This window comes from Odocoileus virginianus, chromosome 17, assembly GCF_023699985.2.
Source record: "Odocoileus virginianus isolate 20LAN1187 ecotype Illinois chromosome 17, Ovbor_1.2, whole genome shotgun sequence".
In the NCBI taxonomy this organism is placed as follows: Eukaryota; Metazoa; Chordata; class Mammalia; order Artiodactyla; family Cervidae; genus Odocoileus; species Odocoileus virginianus.
The window spans coordinates 49,126,972-49,151,063 of NC_069690.1; the positions used below are offsets into that span (position 1 = coordinate 49,126,972).

Genomic DNA, 24,092 nt, shown 5'->3' on the forward strand with positions numbered 1-24,092 from the left:
CTATCCCTTCTCCAGTGGACCTTCCTGATCCAGGAATCAAACTGGGTCTCCTGCATTGCAGGTGGATTCTTTACCAACTGAGCTATCAGGGAAGTCCTGTGAGAAAATACATGTCTGTTGGTTTAAGTCAGCAGTTTGTGGTCATCTGTTACAGCAATCCTGGGAAACTAATCCATTTCTCTCTTCTCCCCCAGCTCAACCCTAGGTTGTCCTCTTGACAGAGAGCTGACCGGAAATGCAGCACATAAAGGCACGCCTCTGACATGAGCTAAATCTTGAGGACTGAGAAAGTCCATGGGAATCAATAGAAATGAATTTGCAGGCTTCCGGAAGTGAAGAGCAAATGTTAGTGGTAGTGGATAATAAATGGGTACTCATTGAGTGACCTTGCCTTTCTCCAGAGGTGACTGCAGGTGCTGTTTTCTTCAGACACCTTTTCAAGGTCACCAAGTTTTGTTTTGGAATTCAGGCATGGTTTTTGGTTTGTGTGTTTGCTTCTGAAACTTCAGTGGACATGGGGATGGGGAGATGATTGTCGTAAGCTTCCGGGATGCACTTAAGAAGAACACAGTGGTCAAAAAATTATTCTTTATTAAATGGTGTGGAAATGGGGGAAATAGCCCTTGCCAAAAAATGGCAAAAGCATGTAAAAACTTTCATTAGTCAGGATCCCACCTAACAAAACTCTTGTCTGATGACAGGATTGTATGTACCTGCAAAAGCCAAAGGAATAGTGTTTAAGCATGAAAAACAGTGAGTCACTTTGGGTAACCAGGTGAAACTTTTTAAAGTATCAATCAAGTTTGCTTTTTCTTTATGGAAATCAGCTTTGTAAAAAGCATCTTACCCTGAGATGTAGCCTGCATCTTTAAATCTCAGAAGACAAGTTCAGAATAGACATATCCACCTTTAGAATTATTACTGTCTTCTGTAATATAAAAGAAAAATAATTCAGTAGACTTAGGATGTTGTTGTTGATGTTCAGTTGCTAAGTCATGTCTGATTCTTTGCAATCCAGTGGACTGCCGCATGCCAGGCTTCCGTGTCCTTCACCATCTCCCAGAGTTTCCTCAAGCTTGTGTCCATTAGGTCGGTGATGCTATCTAACCACCTCATTCTCTGCTGCCCTCTTCTCCTTTTGCCTTCAATCTTGGATATATATCTATAGAAGCTCTTTTAAAATTCTAATTTGGTAGCTGGGGGGCCTGATAAAACCAAGTATTAACTGTCTTTTTTTCCTGGACTACATTATGTGATTTATTCTTGAAAGCATTTTAGAAGTGCACTTGCATTGTTCTCTCTGGATTTCTTTTTATGTGATACACTCCCTACCATATCCTTTCCTCCTCCCCATCCACCCACGTCCTGATGAAATTTATTAGGCGCTGTGGTGCTGGTTGCTATTGGTTTCCTAGGGTGTGTCTGTTGCCCCCGTTCATCCCATCCTTGGGTTCCTAAAGCCAATGAAGGCCTCACAGAAACCACTGACCCCTTTCAACAGTGTCTCCTATCCCAAACTGTGGCTCACCCTGATCTCTTGGTGCCACCTGCTGGAACATGGGGTCAGCATAATGTATCTCCTGGGAGTATTCAGCCCCTGGGCAAAAGACAAGAAACAGAATTACTGGGTCTATGGTCCGAATCTCTGATCTCCTGAGGGCAGCGGCTTAGTCGGCTACACTTACAACGGCATGTCACTTCTGGACTTTGCACAGAGTACTTAGCATCTTGGGTACTGGAAACACATTGCTTTGGTTCTAAGCCTGGAACAGGCTTCTCATCTGTAAAATGGGGATGATGTAATTTGGGAGTTAGTGGTGTTTGCACCAGACAGAGCAGATGAGTCACTTAGCACTGTGCCTGGAACAGGCTGGCCCTCAGTCAGCATCAACATTGGCTGGGGTTGTTCTCTCTGTTGGCCAAGGCGCTGGGTCTGTTTACCATAAAGCAGTAAATGATGCCAGCTTTAAGAAGTGATCGTAAAAGTGATTGGAACACAGTGTGGATCATTCTGAACTGATATTAAAAAAAACCAAACTCCAAGATACGTTGTTAACTCAAAAAATCAGGTGTAGAATGGCATATCTATGACATGCTACCATCGCTACCATTTATTTAGATGCTAAAACACACATAAAATATTTGTAGAAGGATTTTAAAGTGGGATTGAGTGTTGGGGCAGGAGGGAGACACTACGCTCAGCTTCTTCAGTATTTTACCCATGTGTCTGTATGACCTTAAAAAAATTTAGAAGACAAAAACCCCAAACCAACCAAAATCTCAAACAAAATTCTCTTACCTGCTTGATTTTCACAGACATTTGCATATATTCCAGCTTCCATGGGTGTATTTCCGTAGACTCTGGGTACACTATCTTTCATCGCTTTTCCTACGTAAGTTGGTGCAGAATCATTAAAATAAACCAATTCAGCCACATCTTTTTTTTCCCCTGCTCCTCTATGGAGCAGAATTCCCCAAAGTTTTGGAAGAATGACCTTCTCAGATGGCCTAAAGTGTTGTCTATTAAAGGGAAATCGTGGGCTCAGCTGGGAGACCATAGCATCTGCTTCTTCAAGCCAGGAGTCCTTCTGATTTATTTTCTCAGATCTGCAAATAACACCCTCTGCCTATCAGATTGTGCTTGAGATGGTCAGAGATATCTTTTCTTTCCTTCACTGAGAAGAATAGCCTGTAAAAAGCTTCTTAATATCTGCAAGAGCTACTAAATTACCCAACTGAGTTCCATTTAGCCCTGGTGAGTACTCAAGAATATTAATTCCACTTTTATAAGATCCTCAGATTTTTGTAGGAAGACGAGCCCAGGTTTAAAAATTCATGAGATGCAATTAATTTCAGAGGATTGAAGTCATATCAGCCATCTTTTCTGACCACAACATATGAGACTAGAAATCAACTAAAAACTACCCAAAACAACAACAACAACAACAACAACCCACAAACACATGGAGGGTAAACAATATACTATCAAACAAACAATGAGTCACTAAAGAAATTAAAGAGGAAATAAAAAAACATACCCAAAGATGAATGAAAATGGAAGCACAACCATCCAAAATCTAAGGGACCGAGCAAAAGCAGCTCTAAGAGGGAAGTTTATTGAAATACAAGTCTATCTCAGGAAACAAGAGAAATCATAAACAACCTAACTTTACATCCAAAGGAAAGAAGAAAAGTTAGAAGGAAAGAAATAATAAAGATCAGAGCAGGAATAAGTGAAATAACAACTAAAAGAAAACAGTAGAAAAGATTGATGAAGAGCTGGTTCTGTGAAAAGCCAAACAAAATTGATAAACCTTTAGCTAGACTCATCAAGAAAAAAGAGGGCTCAAATAAGTAAAATAAAAAATGGAAGAAGTAGGGAATCGGCGGGAGGCTCCAGAAGGAGGGATGTACATATAGTCATGACTGATTTGCATTGTTGTATGACAGAAACCAACACAACATTGTAAAGCAATTATCCTTCAGTTAAAAAAAAAAAGGAATGCTTTTAAAGGATTTCACTGATAATTCTCCATGGAAGTAAATTCCGTATTATATTGTCCAAGAAATTTTAAAAAAAAATGAAAGAAGTTACAGCTGATAACCATAGAAATACAAAGGGTCATAAGAGATTATGATAAACAATTGCACACCAATGAAACAGACAACCTAGAATAAATGGATAAATTCCTAAAATATACAGTCTCCTCAGGTTAACTCAGAAAGAAATATAAAATATAAACAGCCCAATTACCACTCAATATGAAATGGAATCAATAATTAAAAGACTCCTAACAAATAAAAATCCTGGACCAGATGGTTTCACAGGTGAACTGTATAAAACATTGAAGAGGAAGGAACCCTTCCAAACTCATTCTACAAGGCCAGGATCACCCGGATCTCAAAGCCAGACAATGACAGGGACTTTTTGGTGGTCCAGTGGCTAAGACTCTGAGCTCATAATGCAGGGGGTCTGGGTTTAGTCCTTAGTCAGGGAACTAGATCGTTCGTGGTGCAACTAAGATCCCACATGATGCAACTGAAAAAAAAAAAAAAAATGATCCAAAGTGTCACACCTAAGACCTGGTGCAGCCAAAATGAACAACAACAAAACCCCAAACAACAAGTACAGACAAAGACACCAGAAAAAAAAGAAAACTACAGGCCAATATCACTGATGAATGTAGATGCAAAAATCCTCAACAACATATTAGCAAACCAAATTCAACAATACATTGAAAGAGTTAGACCCCAGGACCAATTGAGATTTATCCCAGAGATACAAGGACATTTCAATATCCACAAATCAATCAGTGTGATATACCACACAGTATTTCAATATCCACAAATCAGTCAGTGTGATACACCACATTAACAAATTGAATAAAAGCCATATGATTATTTAAATAGATGCAGAAATAGCTTTTGACAAAATTCAGTATCGATTTATGATAAAAACTAAACAAGGTGAGTACAGAGGGAACATACCTCAACATAATAAAGACCATATATAACAAGCCCATGGCTAACATTATACTCAGTGATGAAAAGCCAAAAGCATTTCCTCTAAGATAAGGAAGAAGACAAAAATGCTCACTCTTGCCACCTTTATTTACAATAGTATTGGGAGTCAGCCGCAGCAATCAGACAAGAAGAAAAAAAGGAATCAAAATTGGAAAAAAAAAAGTAAAACTGTCACTGCAGATGTCATGACACTATATAGAGAAAATCCTAAAGACACCGCCAAAGAACTAGAACTATTGAAACAAATAAATGATTTCAGCTAAAGTTGCAGTATATGAAATTATTAATAATATACAGAGATCAGTTGCATTTCTATACACCAACAATGAACTATCTGAAAGAGAAATTAATCCTATCTGTACTAAAAAGAATAAAATACCTAGGAATAATATAACCAAGAAGGTAAAAGACCTGTACTTGGGAAACCATAAGACACTGATGAAGGAAATTCATCAGTGCTGTTTGTGCTGAAGACAGCACAAACAAATGAAAAGATATACCATTCTTATGGATTGGAAGAATTAATATTGCAAATGGCTGTACTCCCCAAGGCAATCTACAGGTTTAATGAAATCCCTGTCAAATTAACAATGGGATTTTTCACAGATTTAGGCAAATAATTCTAAAATTTGTTTGCAAACACAAAACAACCTATGCTGAGAAAGACCAAAGCTAGAGGTATCATATTCTCTAATTTCAAACTGTACTTTGAAGGCACATTAATCAAAACAGTATGGGACTGGCACAGAAACAGACACATAGATCAATGAAATAGACTAGAGAGCCCAGAAATGAACCCCTACTTATATGGTCAATTAATTTACAAGGGAGGTAAGAATATACAGTCAGGAGAAGATAGTCTTTTCAATAAATGGTATTGGGAAAACTGGACAGCTGTATGTGAAAGAATAAAACTGGACTACTATCTCACACCATCTATAAAAATAAAGTGGATTAAGAACCTAAATGTGAGATTAGAAACCATAAAACACATAAAAGAAAACGTAGGTGGTATGCTCTTTGACACTGGTCTTAGCAATACTTTTTTTGGCCCTGTCTCCTCAGGCAAGAGAAGTAAAAGCAAAAATAAACAAATGGGACTACATTAAGCTTGAACAGTGAAGGAAATTATCAACAAAGCGAAAAGGCAGCCTACTGAATGAAGGAAGATATTGCAAATGACATGCCTGATAAGGAGTTAATATCCAAAATGTACAAAGAACTCATAGAGCTCAGCGTCAGAAAACCAAACAATGCAATTTAAAAACAGGCAGAGGAATTATATAGACATTTTCTAAAGAGGACATACAGATGGCCAGCAGGCACATGGAAAGATGTTCGAAATCACTAATCATCAGGGAAATGCAAATTGAAACTACAAAGAGATACCACCTCACACATCTCAGAATAGCTACCATCAAAAAGGTAACAAGTAACAAGTGTTGACAAGGATGCATCTTAAAGGGAACCATCATGCACTGTTGGTGGGAATGTAAATTGTTGCAGCCACTATGAAAAACTGCATGGAGGAGTCTCAAAAAAAAATAAATAAATAAAAATGATCCAGCAATTCTACTTCTGGGGATTTTTTCTGAAGAAAGAGTTCATTGACGAATGAATGAATGGATAAACAAAGTTTGTATTATGTATATACACTTGTGTGTGTATAATACATATACACATATATATAACTGATTATTCAGCTTTTGAAATGAAGGAGAAAAAAAATCTTTTGTACCGCAAGGCTTGTGGGATCTAAGTTCCCCAACCGCAGATTGAAGCTGTGCCCCCTGCAGTGGAAGTGCAGAGTTCTAACCATTGGGCCACTAGGAAAGTCCCCCCAAATGAAGGAAATTCTGACATGTATACAACATGGATGAACCTTGAGGACATTGTGCTAAATGAAAGAAGCCACCTACAAAAGGACAAATATGGTGTGATTCCACTTACATGAGATTTCTAAAATCAATTCTTAGACAGGAATCGGAATGGTGTTTGCCAGGGGCTGGGAGGAGAGAGAAATTAATAGGGACTTACACTGTTTGACAGGTACAAAGTGTCATATTTGCGAAGTGAAAAAGTGGATGGCTGGTGACGGTAGCCCAGGAATGTGAATGTACTTAATGCCACCGAACTGTATACTTAACAATGGCCAAGGTGGGAAATTCTATTGTTATGCATATTTTACCACAATTTTGAAAAAGAATTTTTTAAAAATTAAAAAAAAGGTAAAAAGGTATTACAGATTTTAAGACAATGACATCAGAGCATTAAAATGTCTTCTTAGCGCGGGGTCCTATGTGACTGCACAGGTAACACACCCACGAGCAATCTAAATAGGGAAGGCTTCACCAGAGAAAAGAGAACTGTGCTAAATGTGAACAGTTTGGGAAGTTCTTCGTTATCTTCTCATTTTGCGTCTTTTCCTTCTCTTTTCATTTTCTTCACGTCCCATTTCTGATTCTCCTTTCCCTTCCTCCTTACCCTCTCCCCTGCTGTCTGTCTCCAAAATCCAGGGAAAGTGAAAATATTAGTCGCTCAGTCGTGTCCAACTCTTTGTGACCCCAAGGACTATAGCCTGCCAGGCTCCTCTGTCCATGGATTCTCCAGGCTAGCATACTGGAGTGAGTAGCCATTCCCCTCTTCAGGGGATCTTCCCCACCCAGGGATTGAACCTGGGTCTCCTGCATTGCAGGCAGATTCTTAACTGTCTCAGCCACCAGGGAAAACAATGGCAAAGCTCCTAAGGAACTTACTTGCTTTGTACTTTGGTAGCATCCAAAATACTAGAATTAGGATGATTACTATTAGCACCAGTAATAACCCCGGAAGCAGGAACTGCAGGCAGAATGGACCGCAGTCTCCTCCTGAAAGAAGAAGAAGACAGCATTCACTGGTCACTGCACAACCTGCTTTTCCAATGATACTGAATTGTGGAATGTTCTGGAAAGGTCGATCATGACTGTCTCCCAAGTTAGCCAAGATACCATGAACCCTGGGTCCCTGCCCTATGTGGACACCTGTAGCACCTGAGAATTAACTTGTTAATGAAGTTCTAAAAGTCATACCAAGTCCATCTTCCACCAAGGGTCATTTACAGGGGAAAAAAATCAGCACAGCATTTAACAGACAGATTGTTGTCTACATCATTAGGGTCATAAATCTGAGAACAGCCTGGCCATTTGCCAGGCAAAGTCTTTAGTCATGTTGGCATGATCTACGTTACCCGGCAGCTGTCACTTATTATTGACTATGTGCAGACATTGTGTTAAGTACTTTATGTGCATTGCCTTATGTATCTCATTGGTATTATTCCCATTTTACAATTAAGTAGAATAAGACTCAATTAAGTAAAGTTCCCATTTTACAATTAAATAAGAGTATATGACTTTTCTAAGGTCACACAGCTAGTGAATGGAAGGCAGTGATTTGTAGGCAAAAGGCTGACTCTGGGGCCTGACTCCTACAGGCTGCATCACTTGTTAGAATTCACTGAACACCCAGATGTGGGCTCTGATCTTCTGAGGATGAGGTGTTTAATGCCCTGTGTGCCTGTTACCCTTGATAACCTAATTTTTTTTTCTCCTCCCACCTTGACCAGTGTCCCTTACATCAGGCCAGGTTTTTGTTTTTTTAATTTTGTGGCCATGCACCCTGAGGGGTCCCAGTTCCCTGACCAGGGATCAAACCCATGCAGATTCTTAACCACTAGACGGCCAGGGACGTCTCTAAGGGTAGGTTTAAATCTGGAATTCTCAGACTCGGAGTTCTGTGCTGAAACATGACATTGTAAAGAGAACTGGCTCTAGCTCTGGCCTGGTCCCATCCCACCCAGGCTCTGATTCGCGCCCTAAGGAACCTGACAAACACATAGACAGCCCCTGCCTGCATGGCCAAATGTCGTCCCTCACCCCCCACAAATAGCTCCCTTGGCTTGAGTCCAGGAGTGCTCACATCCTCACGGTGGTCTGCCCTTGGGAGGACGAGCCGGGAAAGAGATGTGCACAGGCCCTGGGAGGTGGGTTCTGATCTGATGGGGTAGGGAATTCAGGTCTAGGAAACTAGAGTGAGGTACAGAAAAGTAGAGATACAAGGTCCAGGCAGGCATCCCTATGGCTTATGGGAAGCTGATTGGAAAGTGTGTGGTTGAGAAGAATCCAGGCAGCATCTTCCGAAACACAAGACTGGGACAGGAGCCGCTCTTGCCCCCAATAGAGAAATCTAGATTCACCAAGCATTGCCAGCAGGGCATTCAACAGCCAAACAGGAAGGTACTGGTGTTAGAAGTGAGTTTTTTAAATTTTTTATTTTTTAATGATTTTAAAAAGCACAGGAAAATCAAGAGACCCCAGCAGCTTCAAGAGATGCAGGACTTCCTTGGTGGCGCAGTGGATAAGAATCCGCCTGTTAGTGCACGGGACACATGTTCGATCCCTGGTCCGAGAAGATTCCACATGCCTAAGCCTAGAGCAGCACAACTTCTCAGCCTTCGTGCTGCAGCCACTGAAGCCCGCGTGCGTAGAGCCTGTGCTCCACAGCAAGGGAAGTCACTGCAATGAGAAGCTCGTCTCTGCAACGAAGAGTAGCCCCCACTTGCTGCCACTAGAGAACGCAACGAGCTAAAGAAGGCCTGTGCACAGCCATGAAGACCCAGCACGATCACAACAAATAAATAAATGAAAATAGTGCTTAAAAAAAGGAAGTGAAAACAAAGAGAGCTACAAATTCTAATGTGATTGCTTAGAACCTGAGCAGGAAACAGTCAGTTCAGGAAGTCTTACTGCAAGGTCGCTTCCTGCCCCACTCTCTAGGTTTTTCTATGGTTCCTTTATGGCAGAAAGCAGCCCCATCAGAGCATATGGACCCTACAGAAGGAAAAGCACTTAGAAGCAGGTGAGCAAAGTGGGAAATGGTGGACAGAGGAGAGGCTGCAGTTTCTGGAAGTAAATCCAGACCCTGTTGAACGAGTTCAGGTAGCCCTTACCTGTTGAGGCTATGGTGACAGGTTGACTGTATTTTGCATGGTTAGGCAATCTGTTATTAGCTTTACACCTGTACTCTTTCACTTCTGCAGTGTTACTCTCGGTTATGTTAAATTCAGCAGGCTTCCTTACATTCTTGGAAATAACTGGTGATATGTTGATGTTTTTTTCAAAAAAAATATAATCGATGGGCAGAGAGCCGTTGAATGAGATGCAGCGTAGCGCTATATATCGGTCTGTTTTTGTTTGAATGACGCTAATGTTCAGCACTGGTGCAGTCACTGGGTCTAGAAAAATGAAAATGCACGTTAAATGGCTAAGCAGATTGGATTTCCTCACTCTGTCCACAAACATGGATGGAAACCCTACTCTATTCCTGGCTGTTCACCCAAAAATGAACGACACCCATTTTGTGAAGTCAAACTGCTCACAAGAAGCTCCATGGGGAAAGATCAACAGGTATGTGGTTAATCCCATGTATCCTGGCATGAACCAGGTTCTGAGAAAGCCAGAGAGTGGAGAGCATCTCTCTGCTTTGAGGAGCTGGAGTGCAAGCTTGCCTTTTATCAGAATTCACCATTTGTTTGTGGTTGATGGTATAATTTTGTCAAAGATCCAGCTTCAAGTATGTAGTTGAGAGGTGCTTTTAGTCCTAATCCTTGTAAGATAACAATTTTTTTTTTTAAATCAAGGAAATCTAAAAATACCATCTTTTCTCACTGTACTGTCATTTGTAGAATTCAGCTGTTGAGTCATCTTCCAGTTCCTCCCCGAAACAGGAAGTAACCCTGATAAATAGGGTTAAGGGAAATTCTTGACCAGAAACGAGTGAGTCTGGTAGGCTCTGTCAGATCATACCATACTTCATGGGAGAATCCAGCTCTGTAATTTGTTATATAGTTCTTTAATGAAGCAGGATTATAGGGAAAGAAAGATAATGAGTATCCTTCATGTGTTGGGGTCACTACCCACGTTATCTTAGTTCACTTCACAGCAGCACACAAGGTGGACAGCATTAAGCTCATTCCACAGATGAGTCCATTGAAATTCAGAGACCACATAGCTAATAAATGGCAGAGCCAGGGCCAACTCCCAAGCAGATACTTTTGTTTTTAACAGTAGTGTGCCAATTTGACAACTGGGTGCAGAAACAATGAAACATGTTTCATTGTCTAAGTCAAAGGAAAGAAACTAACAAATTAGAGTCTTCTTGCTCCATCCCTCCCTCCCCTGAGCAGGAATCCCGGTGGCAGCATCCTTGACAGAGTGGTACCCAGGAATGGGAGCCTCAAAGAGCAACTTTGTTTGGGAACAGCATCAATAGACTGTTCTTCCTACGAAAAACTACTTCCTGAAATCTACTTCCTGCAACTTTCAGGAATTGAAGTATTCATGATGAAGCAGAGAGCATGGACTTCTCTCTGAGATAAGATGACTCAAACTAGAATAAGGGTTGATATCTAAATTTAGTGGAAAGATGTAAACTTCCCTCAGAGTTTGTAAAAGGACTGGTAAAGGGCATCACAGCATCACTGTGATCAAGGGAAGGGAGTTGTAACTCTTCCATAAATCAGTTCTGTTTTTTAAATTAAAGGAGTCCTTTAAGGCTCTTTCAGATGCCACCTTCCCCATTAAACTTTTCCTAAATCCTCCAGGCAAAAGTTCTCCCTCTTCTGTCTCCTCCAGCACTTGATCCCATCCTCATACTACTTTTTCTGCCTCTTATTTCATGATCCACTTGAATGTCTCCTGGCCACCTCAAGCATAACCTCTTGAAACTGAACTCTAGTTAATCTGCTAGTTAATGAATCAATCGGTAGGTAGATAAACATTAATAAAATTATATTCTTTTAAAAAATGTTTTCATTCATTCAGTCATTCATTTAGTTCTTTTGTGCTAAGAACAGTTAACATGAGATCTACCTTCTTTTTTTTCTTTTTTTTAAATTATTTTTTATTGGATTATAGTTGACTTACAATGTTGTGTTAGTTTCTGCTCTACAACAAACTGAATCAGTTATATATATACATACATATATATATATGTATGTATGTATCCACTCTCTCAGTTTCCATAGAGCTCATTACAGAGTATTGATAGGGTTCCCTGTCTATACCGTAGGTTCTTTTTTTTAAATTGGAGTATAGTTGCTTTAGCACGTGTTATTTTCTGCTGTACCATGAAGTGAATCAGCTCTATGTATACATACAGCCCCTCTCTCTTGGATCTTCCTTCTAGCACACCCCTGTCCCACACCTCTAGGGTGAGCCCTGAGCGGAGCGCCCTGCGCCATGAAGCAGGTTCCCACTATCTGTTTTACACGTGGCAGAGCACACACCATCAATCCCAATGACCCAGTTCATCCCACCCTGCCATATTCACACATCTGTTCCCTGTGTCTGTGTCTCTATTCCGGCCCTGCAAATAGGTTTGTTTGTACCATTTTTCTAGATTCCACATATATGCAGTAATACATGATTTTTTTTTCCTCTTTCTGACTTTACTCTGTATGATAGACTCTAGGTCCATCAAACTGGTCAGAATGGCCATCATCAAAAACTGTACAAACTATAGGGACTTCCCTGCTGATCCAGTGGTTAGGAATCTACCTTACAATGCAGGGGACGTGGATTCAATCCCTGGTTGGAGAACTAAGATTTCATGTGCTACCGGGCTACTAAGCCCAGGAGCCCAACTACTGAACCCAAGGGCTCTGGAATCTGTGTGCCACAATGAAAGATCCCGCACGATGCAACAAGGATCCCATGTGCTGCAACTAAGACCTGATGCCGCCAAATAAATAAATTAGTATTTTTCTTTAAAAAGTTTACAAATGATAAATGCTGGAGAGGGTGTGGAGAAAAGGGAACCCTCTTGCACTGTTGGTGGGAATGTAAATTAATACAGCCACTATGGAGAACAGTATGGAGTTTGCTCAAAAAACTAGGAATAGAATTGCCATATGACCCAGCAATCCCACTACTGGATTTATCTGGAGAAAACCATAATTCAAAAAGACACATGTACCCCAATGTTCATTGTAGCACTGTTTACAATAGCCAGGACATGGAAGCAACTGACAGGTCTAATGACAGATGAATGGATAAAGAAGATGTTGTACACATATATACAATGGGATATTGCTCAGTCATAAAAATGAATGAAACTGGGTCATTTGTAGAGATCTACCTTCTTAACAAATTTTTAAGTGCATAGTACAGCATTGTTAACTATAACCAAAATTTTATACCCATTGAACAACTTCTATTTTTGCCCCTCTCAGTAAATGACTGTCCATCAACTGATCACAGTAGACACCTGAGAGTCATTCTTGACTCCTTCCTCACCTTTACTACCTATGATTCCAAACCTAATCACTCAGCAAGCCCTGTTGTTTCTCCCTCCAAAGTCTGTTCTGACCCCGTCCACTCCTTTCCATCTCCCCACTGTTTGTCGCCTGGATGACTGCAAAAGCCTCCCAGCCAATCCCCAGCCTCTACCCTTGCCCTGCCCCACCCAGGAAGAATTAACTTCAAAGATGATAAATGGGGTCATAGGTCTGATTTGGCTCTCCCCTCCCCTTTCCAGTCTTACTTGAGGTCACGGTCCCCTCATCTGACCTCCAGCCATACCAGTGGCATATTACACCCTTCCCAACAGCCAAGTTCTTCCTCAGGGTAGAGCCCCCAGCACAGGTATTGTCCCTTGACTAGAGCCTTCTTTCACTGTAGCAAATCATTTCTCATCTTTCAGGGGTCCCCTGAAATGCCATCCCCTTAGAAAGTCCTTCCATAACTATCTTTTTTTTTTTCTTCTTCTATAACTATCTTATCTGGGCTTCCCAGGTGGTGCTAGGGGTAAAGAACCCATATGCCAGGACTTCCCTAGTGGTCCAGTGGCTAAGACCCTACAGGTCTAATCCCTGGTCAGGGAACTAGATCTCCATATGCCACCACTAAGACTCCTGGGCAGCCAAAAATTAGAACCCCATCACTGTGCCAGTTTCTTTTTCTTTGTAACCGTCAACACAGTTTGTGATTATGAATTTATTTGACTGGGTACTTGGGTTTCATGCCACCTCAATTAGACTATAAGCTCCACCAAGGCAAGAACTAATGTATATCCAGGGCTTGGCACATTGGGGATATCATTAAATATTCAATGAGTGGATCAAAGATGAATGAATCTGTATTCATGGCTCATATTCCTTACTGAGTTGGGAACAAGATCATGATTTAGGTGTCATCGAAACTCTGGCAGCATGCAAGACAGTTATTCACATGGGGTAGGCACTCAATAGATGTTAGTCTGACTTAAATGAAGATGATACAGGTTTATAATCTATAAAAAATTCTATCAGACAGTGGAATTACTGCTGGAAACACATTGCAGGAAACTAGTGCATGCATTTACTTTGAAGGCAGGATGTGGGAAGACTGTACACCTATCTGTGGGACAGATGCTCAGGAAATGAAGACTGGGTTGTTTTTTTTTTTTTAAATCCATTGATTTAAGGCTTCAGCCTTGCACAGGAAGCTAGGGGTATACATGGGTTCCCTGATGCCCCATGCATTGCTTTTTCTGCAAATCCAGGCCCAGTCCAGCAGGAATCTGACCACCAGAGAATATTATCAGCTAGGGCACTGCCCTCACATTATGTACCACATCCTAGACCTTGTTTACATGGTTGTCTTCTTTTTACATTTCTTTTACAGTTATGGCTTCAATTGAGTTTGTGTTCAAATTTGTCCTAAGATGGTTGGTTCTTTTTTTTTTTTTTTTTATTTAATTAAAAAAAATTTTGGCTGTGCCACACAGCATGTGGGCTCTTAGTTCCTGGACCAGAGAACGAACCTGTGCCCCCTATACTGAAGGCCTGTAGTCTTAACCACTGTAGTGCCAGCGGAGTCCCTGAGATGGCCCTAACCCAGAGTCCATGGCATCCCTTGTAGTCTTCTGCAGAAGTTTGCATCGGTAGTCTCATGAAAACATCTCAGGGAAGTTAGTATGGATGGTAGTATCCATCACTATCATTACACTGTTAAAATGGTTATAACCTAAAAAGCTAAGAACCATTGACCTGAGTAGAGGCATCCAATAGAACTTTCTGTGATGACGGATATGTTCTGTGTCTGTGTTGTCTAATACAACAGCCACACAACACCTAAGGCTTCTGGGCTCTTGAAGTATTTCTAACGAGATGGAGGAACTGCATTTTTTAATTTCACCTAATTTTAACTAACGAATTTAAACTTAAATAACAACATGTGGCTAGTGGCTACCATGCAAGAGAGCACAGACCCAGAGAATCACTCAAATACTCGATCAGTAAGTCAGGGGTCCTCTGTTTGGAAGACTCCAGGTACACGTATTACCCGGAAACCCTCTCTCCCTCGCCCAGCAGTCCAATATCAAGGTCACTATCATGGATGAGGCCATTAATGCTAGGCTGTGAGAGGCTTGGGGTGGGAAGATGGGAGAGAGAAGATGTGGTTGGGGAGTTCCCTGGGGGCCTAATGGTTAGGATCCTGGGCTTTTCCTGCTGTGGCCTGGGTTCAAGCCCTGGTCAAGAAACTGAGATCCCACAAGCTGAGGGTAGTGCGGGGGAAGGGGAGGGAAAGAGGTGGCTGGGCAGGAAGAATGCTGGCCAATGGCCGTCGTAAAGAGAAGGAGCTGGGGAAAGTCTGGGGCTCTGAAGACCCTTGCCACGGGGTCCAATACTGGTTCTAAGACTTCTTACTTGAATCTTCAGAGAAAAAGTCTTTTTTCGTGTGTGCCTATATGACAAGAATCCAGAATAAAGCATTTAGAAAGGATTTCAACAACTTTCTCAACTGTTGATGTAAGACTTTTAGTCTTAGGCCATCAGCCTATTATCATCTGAAATGACTAAACATCTTTGGGAGAGAAAGTGAAATGGAATTATGAAGAAACAAGTGATCTTGTTTCTTAAACAAGATCTCAATGACATATATGCTAGGATCTTGAGAGAGTGTTAACTAACAGAACAGAGAGTCCACCCTAGAATAGGAAACACAGGGCCCCTGAGTAACAAGCGTTCCACTTACCGACAAGTGTGAAGTTGAATGGCTGACTGTATTTTGCACAGTTAGCAACTTGGACTTTGCATTTGTAGGGGCCCAGATCACGGGCTTCTGAGATTGTTAGGTTAAAAGTCACGGGTTCACCTTTTCCATCCTGGGTTTGCAGGCATTTCTCATCCCGAAACAAAAAATAGGTGATCTCTAGTGATTTGTTCTGTTGGAAACACGATAGAGATACATTCTGACCCCACATGACTGTGTCCGTTTGTGAGTACAAACTTGGAGAAGGGAATTCTGGAAAACAAAATAACACAAGAGAAAGTCCTTTTTACCATATAATGATAATAACCCCGTGGTTGTCAACCCACATTTTGTGGGTCAAGGTGGTGGAGACCCTCTTTTCCTGGTGAACTTCCCAGAGGTGGGGGGCATTTCTTGTCTGCGCATCCAGGCTGGACAGTGTGTGAGGAAGTCTCGGCACCTCCAGAGGCCTCTCCCAGTGAGAGACAGGTGACCTCACCAAGCTCTTTTGTTCTGGCTTGGAACTTACTGGCCACTGGTACACTCTATATGTGTACCAGACAAGGCCCCCCATGACCATATTAAATCGAGACAAAAAGACCAAATGACTCCTGTCTGAATACAGATGAACGTTGTCCAAGACACAAAAATGGTTAAATACCCCTCTAAACTGGCTAGTATGGTTGACAGCTGCTTCTTTATCAGTCACGGTTTTTGCCTGCACTGCTTATCTTTCAGATAAGGTTTATTTTATTTTTAATTAATTAATTTATCTTACTTGGAGGATAATTACAATATTGTTATGGTTTTTGCCCTGTATCAACAAGAATTGGCCAAAGCTTATACATGTATCCTCCTATCCTGAAACCCCCACCACCCTCTTCCCCTCCCTATCCGTCTAGGTTGTCCCAGAGCCTTGGCCTTGGGGGCTCTGCTTCATGCATCAGTCTCACACTGGTCATCAGATAAGAATTACTAAGATTCCCAACCGTGTCGCTGTTTCCATTTCCTAAAAGAGTTCAATTCAGGGATTTCCCTGGTGGTCCAATGGCTAAGACTCCATGCTCCCAATGCAGGGGGCCCGGGTTTGATACTTGGTCAGGAAACTAGATAAATTAAAAAAAGAGAGAGAGACAATCCAATTCAGAGTAAATCCTGCTGCCTCAAATCTTCCTCCAAGTTACCTAACACAAATCTTACTCAAGGAGGCCCTCTTGCTCATTCCCATGGTACACATTTTCCCTCAAAACCCAACTTTGTTCAACTACACATGTGTCTCCAGTGATCTTTGGCTGGAGGACATTCGTATTAATAGTTTTTATCTCTAAAAAGTAAGGACTCTTTGGTAAAAATAATAATACCATTATCCCACCTGAAAATTAACAATACTTAAAAAATATTACCAGGGATCTAGTTACTGTTCAAATTCCCCCAACTGTCTGATTTTTCTTTTAGGATCCATGGTGATCTGTTGTAATTAGTTGAAATGTTTCTTATGTCTTTTTTCATCGATAGATCTTTCCGTCTCTTTTATTCCCCCTGCACTTTATCTGTTGAAGATAGCAAGTTGTTTGTTCTGAAGTGTTTTCCATGGTCTGGATTTCTTTAATTACATTCGCAGGGTGCTCCTTTACCATGTTCTATCTCCTGTCCCGAGGCTTGATGAAATTCAGATTAGCTTTTATTTAGCAAGAATGCAACTTAGGGGGTAGATGTACTTCCATTAGGAGGCACATAATGTCTGATTATCTCTCTCTTTTGTTTGTTAGCAGGCTTTGACAATGGTTACCCAGAAGCATTATTTCACTGAGCTTCTTAGGTGGCACAGGGGTAAAAGAATCCATCTGCTGAGGCAGGAGATGCAGATTCAATCTTTGGGTGAAAAAGATGCCCCTAGAGGAGGGCAGGGCAACCCACTCCAGCATTCTTGCTTGGGAAATTCCATGGACAGAGGGCTACAATCCACGGGGTCCCAAGGAGTCAGAAACACGCCTGAGAACACACGTGCACACTTATAATTTCATTAGAGGTTGCAAAATGGGGATATACCAGTTCTTTTTCATTTATAACCCATAATTATCTGAAGAGAAATACCCTTGTCAACTCTTTGGTTACACCGTGGTTCGGTTTGTATAGAAAAGGGAGGATAAATGCTTGATTCTCTTCTGTTATTGATCAATTTTAAAAAATAATGAGTTGGTTTCCTGGTATCTTATAACAGTGAGATGTTTTTCCTTTATTATTGTTATTTTTGTTTAAGAATCATTGTGAGCTCATAGATGTAAACGTATTTGATGTGTCTCAACCTATTACATTATTACTCAACCTATTACAGTTATTTTATTCTTATAGCCTCTCTAAATGGCCTTCTGAATCTTTTTGCCACAATCCTAGTAATCTCTGATAGCTTGTGTGTTTGTATTTTATTATTTAAAAATGCCAAGGGAAGAAATAATCCTCATCAGAAAATCTAATGTTAAAATTTAAGATTATAAAAGAATTAAGAGAAATACACAGAAACGTTTTTATATCATCTGTTGGAAAAGGTCTTCCAAGTAAGACCCACAAAATAGGAACCATAAAGAAAAGACTGAAAGAAATAACTATTCTAAAACTTTAAATTCCTCCATGGCAAAATTAAGACAAGTGAAAGCCTAGAAGAAAGTACTTAAAACATAAACAAGCATAGGATTCTTTTAATATACATAAGATAAACGTGTTAGTCATTCAGCCATGTCTGACTCTTTGGGATTCCGTGGACTGTAGCCTGCCCAGGCTCCTCTTGTCCATGGGATTCTCCAGGCAAGAATACTGGAGTGGGTTGCCATTTCTTTCTCCAGGGGATCTTCCCAACCCAGGGACGGAACCCAGGTCTCCTGCATTACAGGCAGATTCTTTACCATATGAACTACCAGGGAAACCCTCATATACATAAACCAATAGCAAATTAATAAGGAAAAGACAATCAAAGAAATGGTCAAATAATACAAATAGGTAATTCCCAGAAGAAGAAATAGTGTTCAAGGAATGGCTTGGGTGAGGAGGGGTTTAGACCCCTCAAGAACTCTAGCAATCTACACTTTGATCTGGACAATTAATATTTTCTCAGTCTTATGTAAGTTCAGATTCAAGATAAGACCTCACCTCTCTTTCCAGCCAGATTGCCATCCCTAAATGTCCTTTATATGGGCATGCTGGAGCTTTCATAGTCAACAAACATGAGAAGAAGCACAGCTTTATGAGTGATGAGGCAACCACGAACTAAAACAACATTGAGATATTATTTTTGTACTCATCAGATTGACACAAATTTAAAAAATTGATTGTATCCACTGTCGGAGAGAGGGTGAGAGTCTCACACTTAACCCATGTCTGTGGTCAGCATTGGTGAACATGCACTAGTTCAGCGTGTTAGGAGGGCAACTTAGCATTATCTGTAACAATTCAAATGGACATGGCCCTTAGACCCAGCCGTTTCACTTCTAGGATTTTATCCTACGTGAACTCTCACACGCTCATGTGTCCACAAAGGATGTTTACTGCACTACTGTTTCTATGATAAGGAATAAAATGGAACAGCCAATAAGGGAATGATGGTTCAATGAATTATGACTAAGTCCTACTGTGAAATGCCACGCAGCTGTTGAAAAGAAGGGAGTTAAATCTACAACTTCCTCTTAGATAGATGTCTGGGACATGTTAATTTTAAAAAGAACAGGTCACAGAAGAGTTTGTTTGCTTTGATATTGGAGTGGAAAGAACTGTTAATAGTGGTTGCTTCTGGACACAGAGATGGGAGAGGGACTGAGGGGATCTGTTTATAGCAGAACGTTCACCTTTTACAGCATAGTAACAACACGACCTGGGCTAGCATTTACTGATGGCTCCCCATGCACTCGGCTCTGTGCTGAGGGACATGGCTTGTCTCAGTCTTCACAACAGCCCTCCCAGGGAGGTGCCTTTATTTTCCCCCCTTCACAGAGGATAGAAATTAAGCTTAAAGTGGTTTTCATCATGTGCCCAGACTACCAGCTGGAAAAGGGTAGAAACAAGGTTAGGACCACAACAGGCTGGCTCTATGATGATAAACTGCCTCCCAGGATATGTTTTTAGTGATGCCTGAATTATTTTACAAAACAACAGAGAAAGAAAAAGCCGTTTAAATTGTTTTAAAAAAACAATCTCAACATTTTGTTTCTTAGTCTCAGGAAAGATTCTCTGACTCCCTCCCTAAAATCACTTCATTTTAAACAAACAATACAAAGTGGAAAAACTCTCCTCTTTGGTTGTTCATCAAAAAGCACAGAGAAACCTGCCCATGACAGCGCACGATTAAAGCTGACTGTCTCATCGTTTCAGTGAAAGCGGCTTGAGTACAACAGAGAAGTAAATGAAACTTACCATTTGTTTTTCTCATTCTTTCACAATCCAGTGCAACCTTTTGAATTGAAAGAGAGAAAAGGAACACGAGAAAACTCTTTTTCCACATGGCGTCTTGGTTTGGAGATTCAAGCTTCGAAATGGTAAGTGACAGAAAGAAAAATGCCCCAAAGAACAGCTTGTTTAAATAGCCCCACATTGTCTTGAATGAAATCGGGGAGGAGGGCAAAGGAGTCTTGATGGCCACCCTGCCTCCCATCAGTGAATCATAGAGAGAACTTCCTCTTTTTCGACCAAGTTAAAGAAATCGGAGTTGTATGGACTAGCCTGATGTGAGATGACTGGTTGGTGTGACCCTGTGTGCCTCTGTGAGCACTGTAGGCAGAGAGGGATGTGGCAGGTTGCTCTAATTCAGGCTGGCAGGGAAGCGGACAGTGGGAAAAAGAAAAAGCGTTGCCACTATGGGCTTCCCTGGTGGCTCAGTGGTAAAGAACCCGCCTGCCAAGGCAGGAGACCCGGGTTCAATCCCTGGGTGGGAAAGATCTCCTGGAGAAGGAAATGGCAACCCACCACAGTATTCTTGCCTGGAAAATCCATGGACAGAGTAGCCTGGTGGGTTATATAGTCCATGGAGTCACAAAACGATCGGACATTACTTAGCAACTAAACAACAGCAACAATATCTTTACGCAAACCCACCTGACCATCTCTTTTTGGATTCAGCCTGGGTCAAAAGGAAATTAGTGGAAAGTTTGGTTTAGTCTTGGGGAGCAATATTGACTGTCTAGAGAGAGTCACAGAGAAACACGGCAGCAGAAATGCCTGTGTTAAATGTTGGCTTCTAGGCCCTGCTCCAGGCTTCCTGGGGATGAAACCTGGGACTCTGAATTTTCTCCAAGGCCCCAGCAGCCTCAGTGTGTCTAAATTACAACCCTGAAGTGGCTTGTGATTCACTTCTACCCAATCCAGAATTCTCCTGACTCTGCCAAGTAGATGCATATTTTGCTGTCACCAGCATGAAGCGGAGAGTGGAAAGGGGGTGAGGGGTTCCTGAGTGGTGGGGGCTGTGATTGGGCTGGGCCACTTGGGTTACTGGTTCTTTTTTTCTTTTCTTAATTTATTTGTATTTTTTTGGCTAAGCTGCACAACTTGTGGGATCTTAGTTCCCTGACCAGAGAGGGAACCTGCATCCTCCGCAGTGAACCTGAAGAGTGCTAATCACTGGACCGCCAGGGAATCCCAGGTTTCTGGCTCTTGTTGCCACTCACGGTTGACACTGAAGGTCTCTGTGTTCTTGTGGACAGGCACCCTCTCCGTGGGGGAGACACATCCCTGCCTGCGTGCAGGTTCTTCCAAAACATCATCCAATCTCCAGTGTTAACTTGCTCCGGGGGCTCCTTGCCTGGGCTCTCCAGGTTCCCAGCCTGCTGTGGTCAGTCATGCCCCGCCCCGCACCACTGGGGCTCTGAACAGAGCCCAGAACTTGCTGCCGTTACCCCCACTTCCTCTCTGTCTGCTGCCACTGTCTGGAAGCAAATCATCTTAGCCCTCAGTTTGTATAAGGCCTTTATTTCCTCCCAACAGTAAAAGTTACCTCTCAGGCACCCATGCTTCCAGCAAAGACAGCACTCAGTGACATCATATGGTGATATTGAGGCAATTTCTCTCACTAGAGGAGAGGGGGGGAAAGCACCCCACTAGTTTAATCTCTGGTGGCATAACTCTCAATACCAGAATTTCTGCTAAAGGGAATCAGAGGTTTTGGTTTTGACGTTTCCCACCAGTGTCTTATCCGTCCTGGCCTGAGAACTGTCATGCCCAGGAGGATGGGGGCTCTTTCAGAAAAGCTGACGTGTCTGGGGCATTTCTGCATGTGGAACTTTCAGCTCAGGGAGGAAGCCTGCAGACCGCAACAAAGGAAAGCAAAGACAGCAAAGATAGCAAAGAAAACTGGAGAAAGTTCTTCTTAGGGCTGTTAGTAAACGTTACTAGGAGTACCTTATCGAGGCCCCCCAAAAAGGATCATAGTTTGTCAAAGATTACACAGCAAATTGGATATAAAGTCTCAAGTGGAAAAAGAAAAAAGTTCATGGACCTGACACGTTGCATAGGGCCCAAATCATGACGAATCTGCACTGTCACGGTCCACTGAAATTCATCGTATCAACAAACTTGATAAAAATAGATATAACCCAGGGACTTCCCTGGTGCTCCAGTGGTTAAGAATTTGCATTGCAATGCAGGGGACGAGATTTCCATCTCTCATCGGGGAATTGAGATCCCACATCCTCTGGGGCTGCTAAGCCGATGCATTGCAACTTCTGAGCCCGAGTGCCACAGCTAGAGGGCCTGAGCGCTGTAACTAAGACCCAACACAGCCAAATAGATAAGATTGTACTCATTAAAAAAAAATAAATATAGTCAAACAAACAGTAAAGTTAGGCTTCTCTGTTGTCTAAGAGCTTTACACTGATCATCTCATTTAATCCTTAAGAAACCTCTATGAAGTATGCAGAGGTATTATTAAAAATATGTCACAACCAGTAGGGTAATATAAATAAATGACTCAAAGCATGGACCAAATATTTAGAAATATATTCCACTATCCCTAGTTTATCTCAAAATAAACTAAGTTATGCTATAAACGAGTTTGCTACTCAACGAGTGATATAAATTTTTGAGAAAATCTTTAATAAAATTATTCTGATAATTTGCAAAATCTTGTCGATGTTTAGAAATGGTTGGTGTGGAATCCTTCAAGACAGGGCTGACGTTCTGGGGTGATTTGACATGGAAAACTGCCTTGAACTTTTCCAATGAATTCCTTCAAAGTGGTGGTCATTGGGTGTGTAATCTCAACAAGTTGAGAATTTCTCTTCACATCAATTGTTTCTGGTGTTAAATCTTCAACTCCTGATGAACAATAACAACGAAAAAATTTTAAGTATTCCAGCCCTCATAATGCTGTTTGAAAGTTTTTCTATATCCAATATTTAAAAAAAAAATCACTTGTCTGTGGCTGTGCTGATTATTTTTGCAAGAGCTTTCCTCTTGCTATGGAGAGTGCGGGCTACTTGCTAGTTTCAGTGCACAGGCTTCCCATTGCAGTGGCTTCTCTTGAGGCAGTGCACAGGTTCTAGGGCGCTCAGGCCTCAGTAGCTGAGGCATGTGGGCTCTGAAGTCGTGGCTCCCCAGCTCTAGAGCACAGGCTCAATAGTTGTGGTGTGTGGGCTTAGTTGCTCTGAGGCACGTGGGATCTTCCTGAATCAGGAATCAAACCTGCATCTCCCACATTGAGAGGCAGATTCTTTACCCCTGAACCACCTGGGAAGCCCTATACCCAATATTTCTATTATTTTTTATTTCTAAATCACAAAAAATAATTTAATCCATTGGTTTAATTTCATTTATGCTCCCATGAAAGTGAAAGTGAAAGCAAAAATTGCCCAGTTGTGTTCAACTCTTTGCAACCCCATGGACTACAGTGCATGGAATTCTCCAGGCCAGAATATGGGAGTGTGTAGCTTTTCCCTTCTCCAGAGGATCTTTCCAACCCAGGGATCAAACCCAGGTCTCCTGTATTGCAGGTGGATTCTTTACCAGCTGAGCCACAAGGGAAGCCCAAGAATATATGCTCCCATATATCTTTACAAATACCATTTAGTAGTGTCAGGATTCTGTAAATTTAAATCACTTTAGAATTAATTTATTTTCATTTTGCCCTCAAATAACAGATGCATTTAATATAATAATTTAAGATATTATATTTTTCTCTTGGAATTAATATTTATTTTTGTTTTATTATAAGAAATCATGCCATAGTTCTTTTGTATAGCATCTTTCACTTCTCTTCCATTTATTGAATTAATAGTATAAATCTGAAAGTATTAAAATCTCTACTTGATAATAAGACTATAGGTTTGTAATAAAAAAAATCTCCACATGAAAAGATACTAAACATCACTAATCATCAGGGAAATGCAAATCAAAATCACAGTAAAACATCACCTCACACCTGTCATAATGAAAGTGAAAGTCGCTCAGTTGTGTATGACTCTTTGAGACCCCGTGGACTGTATCCTGCCAGGCTCCTCTGTCCATGGGATTCTCCAGGCAAGAGTACTGGAGTGGGACTGGACC

The 24,092-nt window shown here is 41.3% G+C and overlaps 1 protein-coding gene and 1 long non-coding RNA gene across 3 annotated transcripts; one reads left to right on the plus strand and one right to left on the minus strand.

The window, feature by feature from the left end:
* Positions 1–574: 574 nt before the first annotated feature.
* On the minus strand, positions 575–20,230 carry MILR1 (mast cell immunoglobulin like receptor 1). Of its 2 annotated transcripts, XM_020910530.2 has the most exons (9): positions 19,974–20,229; positions 15,576–15,845; positions 9,509–9,793; positions 7,281–7,391; positions 2,300–2,389; positions 1,686–1,781; positions 1,529–1,597; positions 848–928; positions 575–713 (listed from the first exon to the last, which is right to left on the minus strand). In XM_020910530.2, exons 1-8 carry the CDS (start codon positions 20,209–20,211, stop codon positions 876–878), a joined length of 1,212 nt encoding a protein of 403 aa, XP_020766189.2. In that variant the 5' UTR covers positions 20,212–20,229; the 3' UTR covers positions 575–713; positions 848–875. The 2 variants fall into 2 exon arrangements, with proteins under 2 accessions (XP_020766189.2, XP_020766190.2); XM_020910531.2 differs by lacking the exon at positions 1,686–1,781 and having other exon boundaries at positions 19,974–20,230.
* LOC139039170 (uncharacterized) lies at positions 9,292–22,662 on the plus strand. The gene is made up of 3 exons (XR_011492421.1): positions 9,292–9,417; positions 20,005–20,095; positions 21,093–22,662. It is a non-coding gene; the product is annotated as an uncharacterized lncRNA (long non-coding RNA).
* Positions 22,663–24,092: the final 1,430 nt, after the last annotated feature.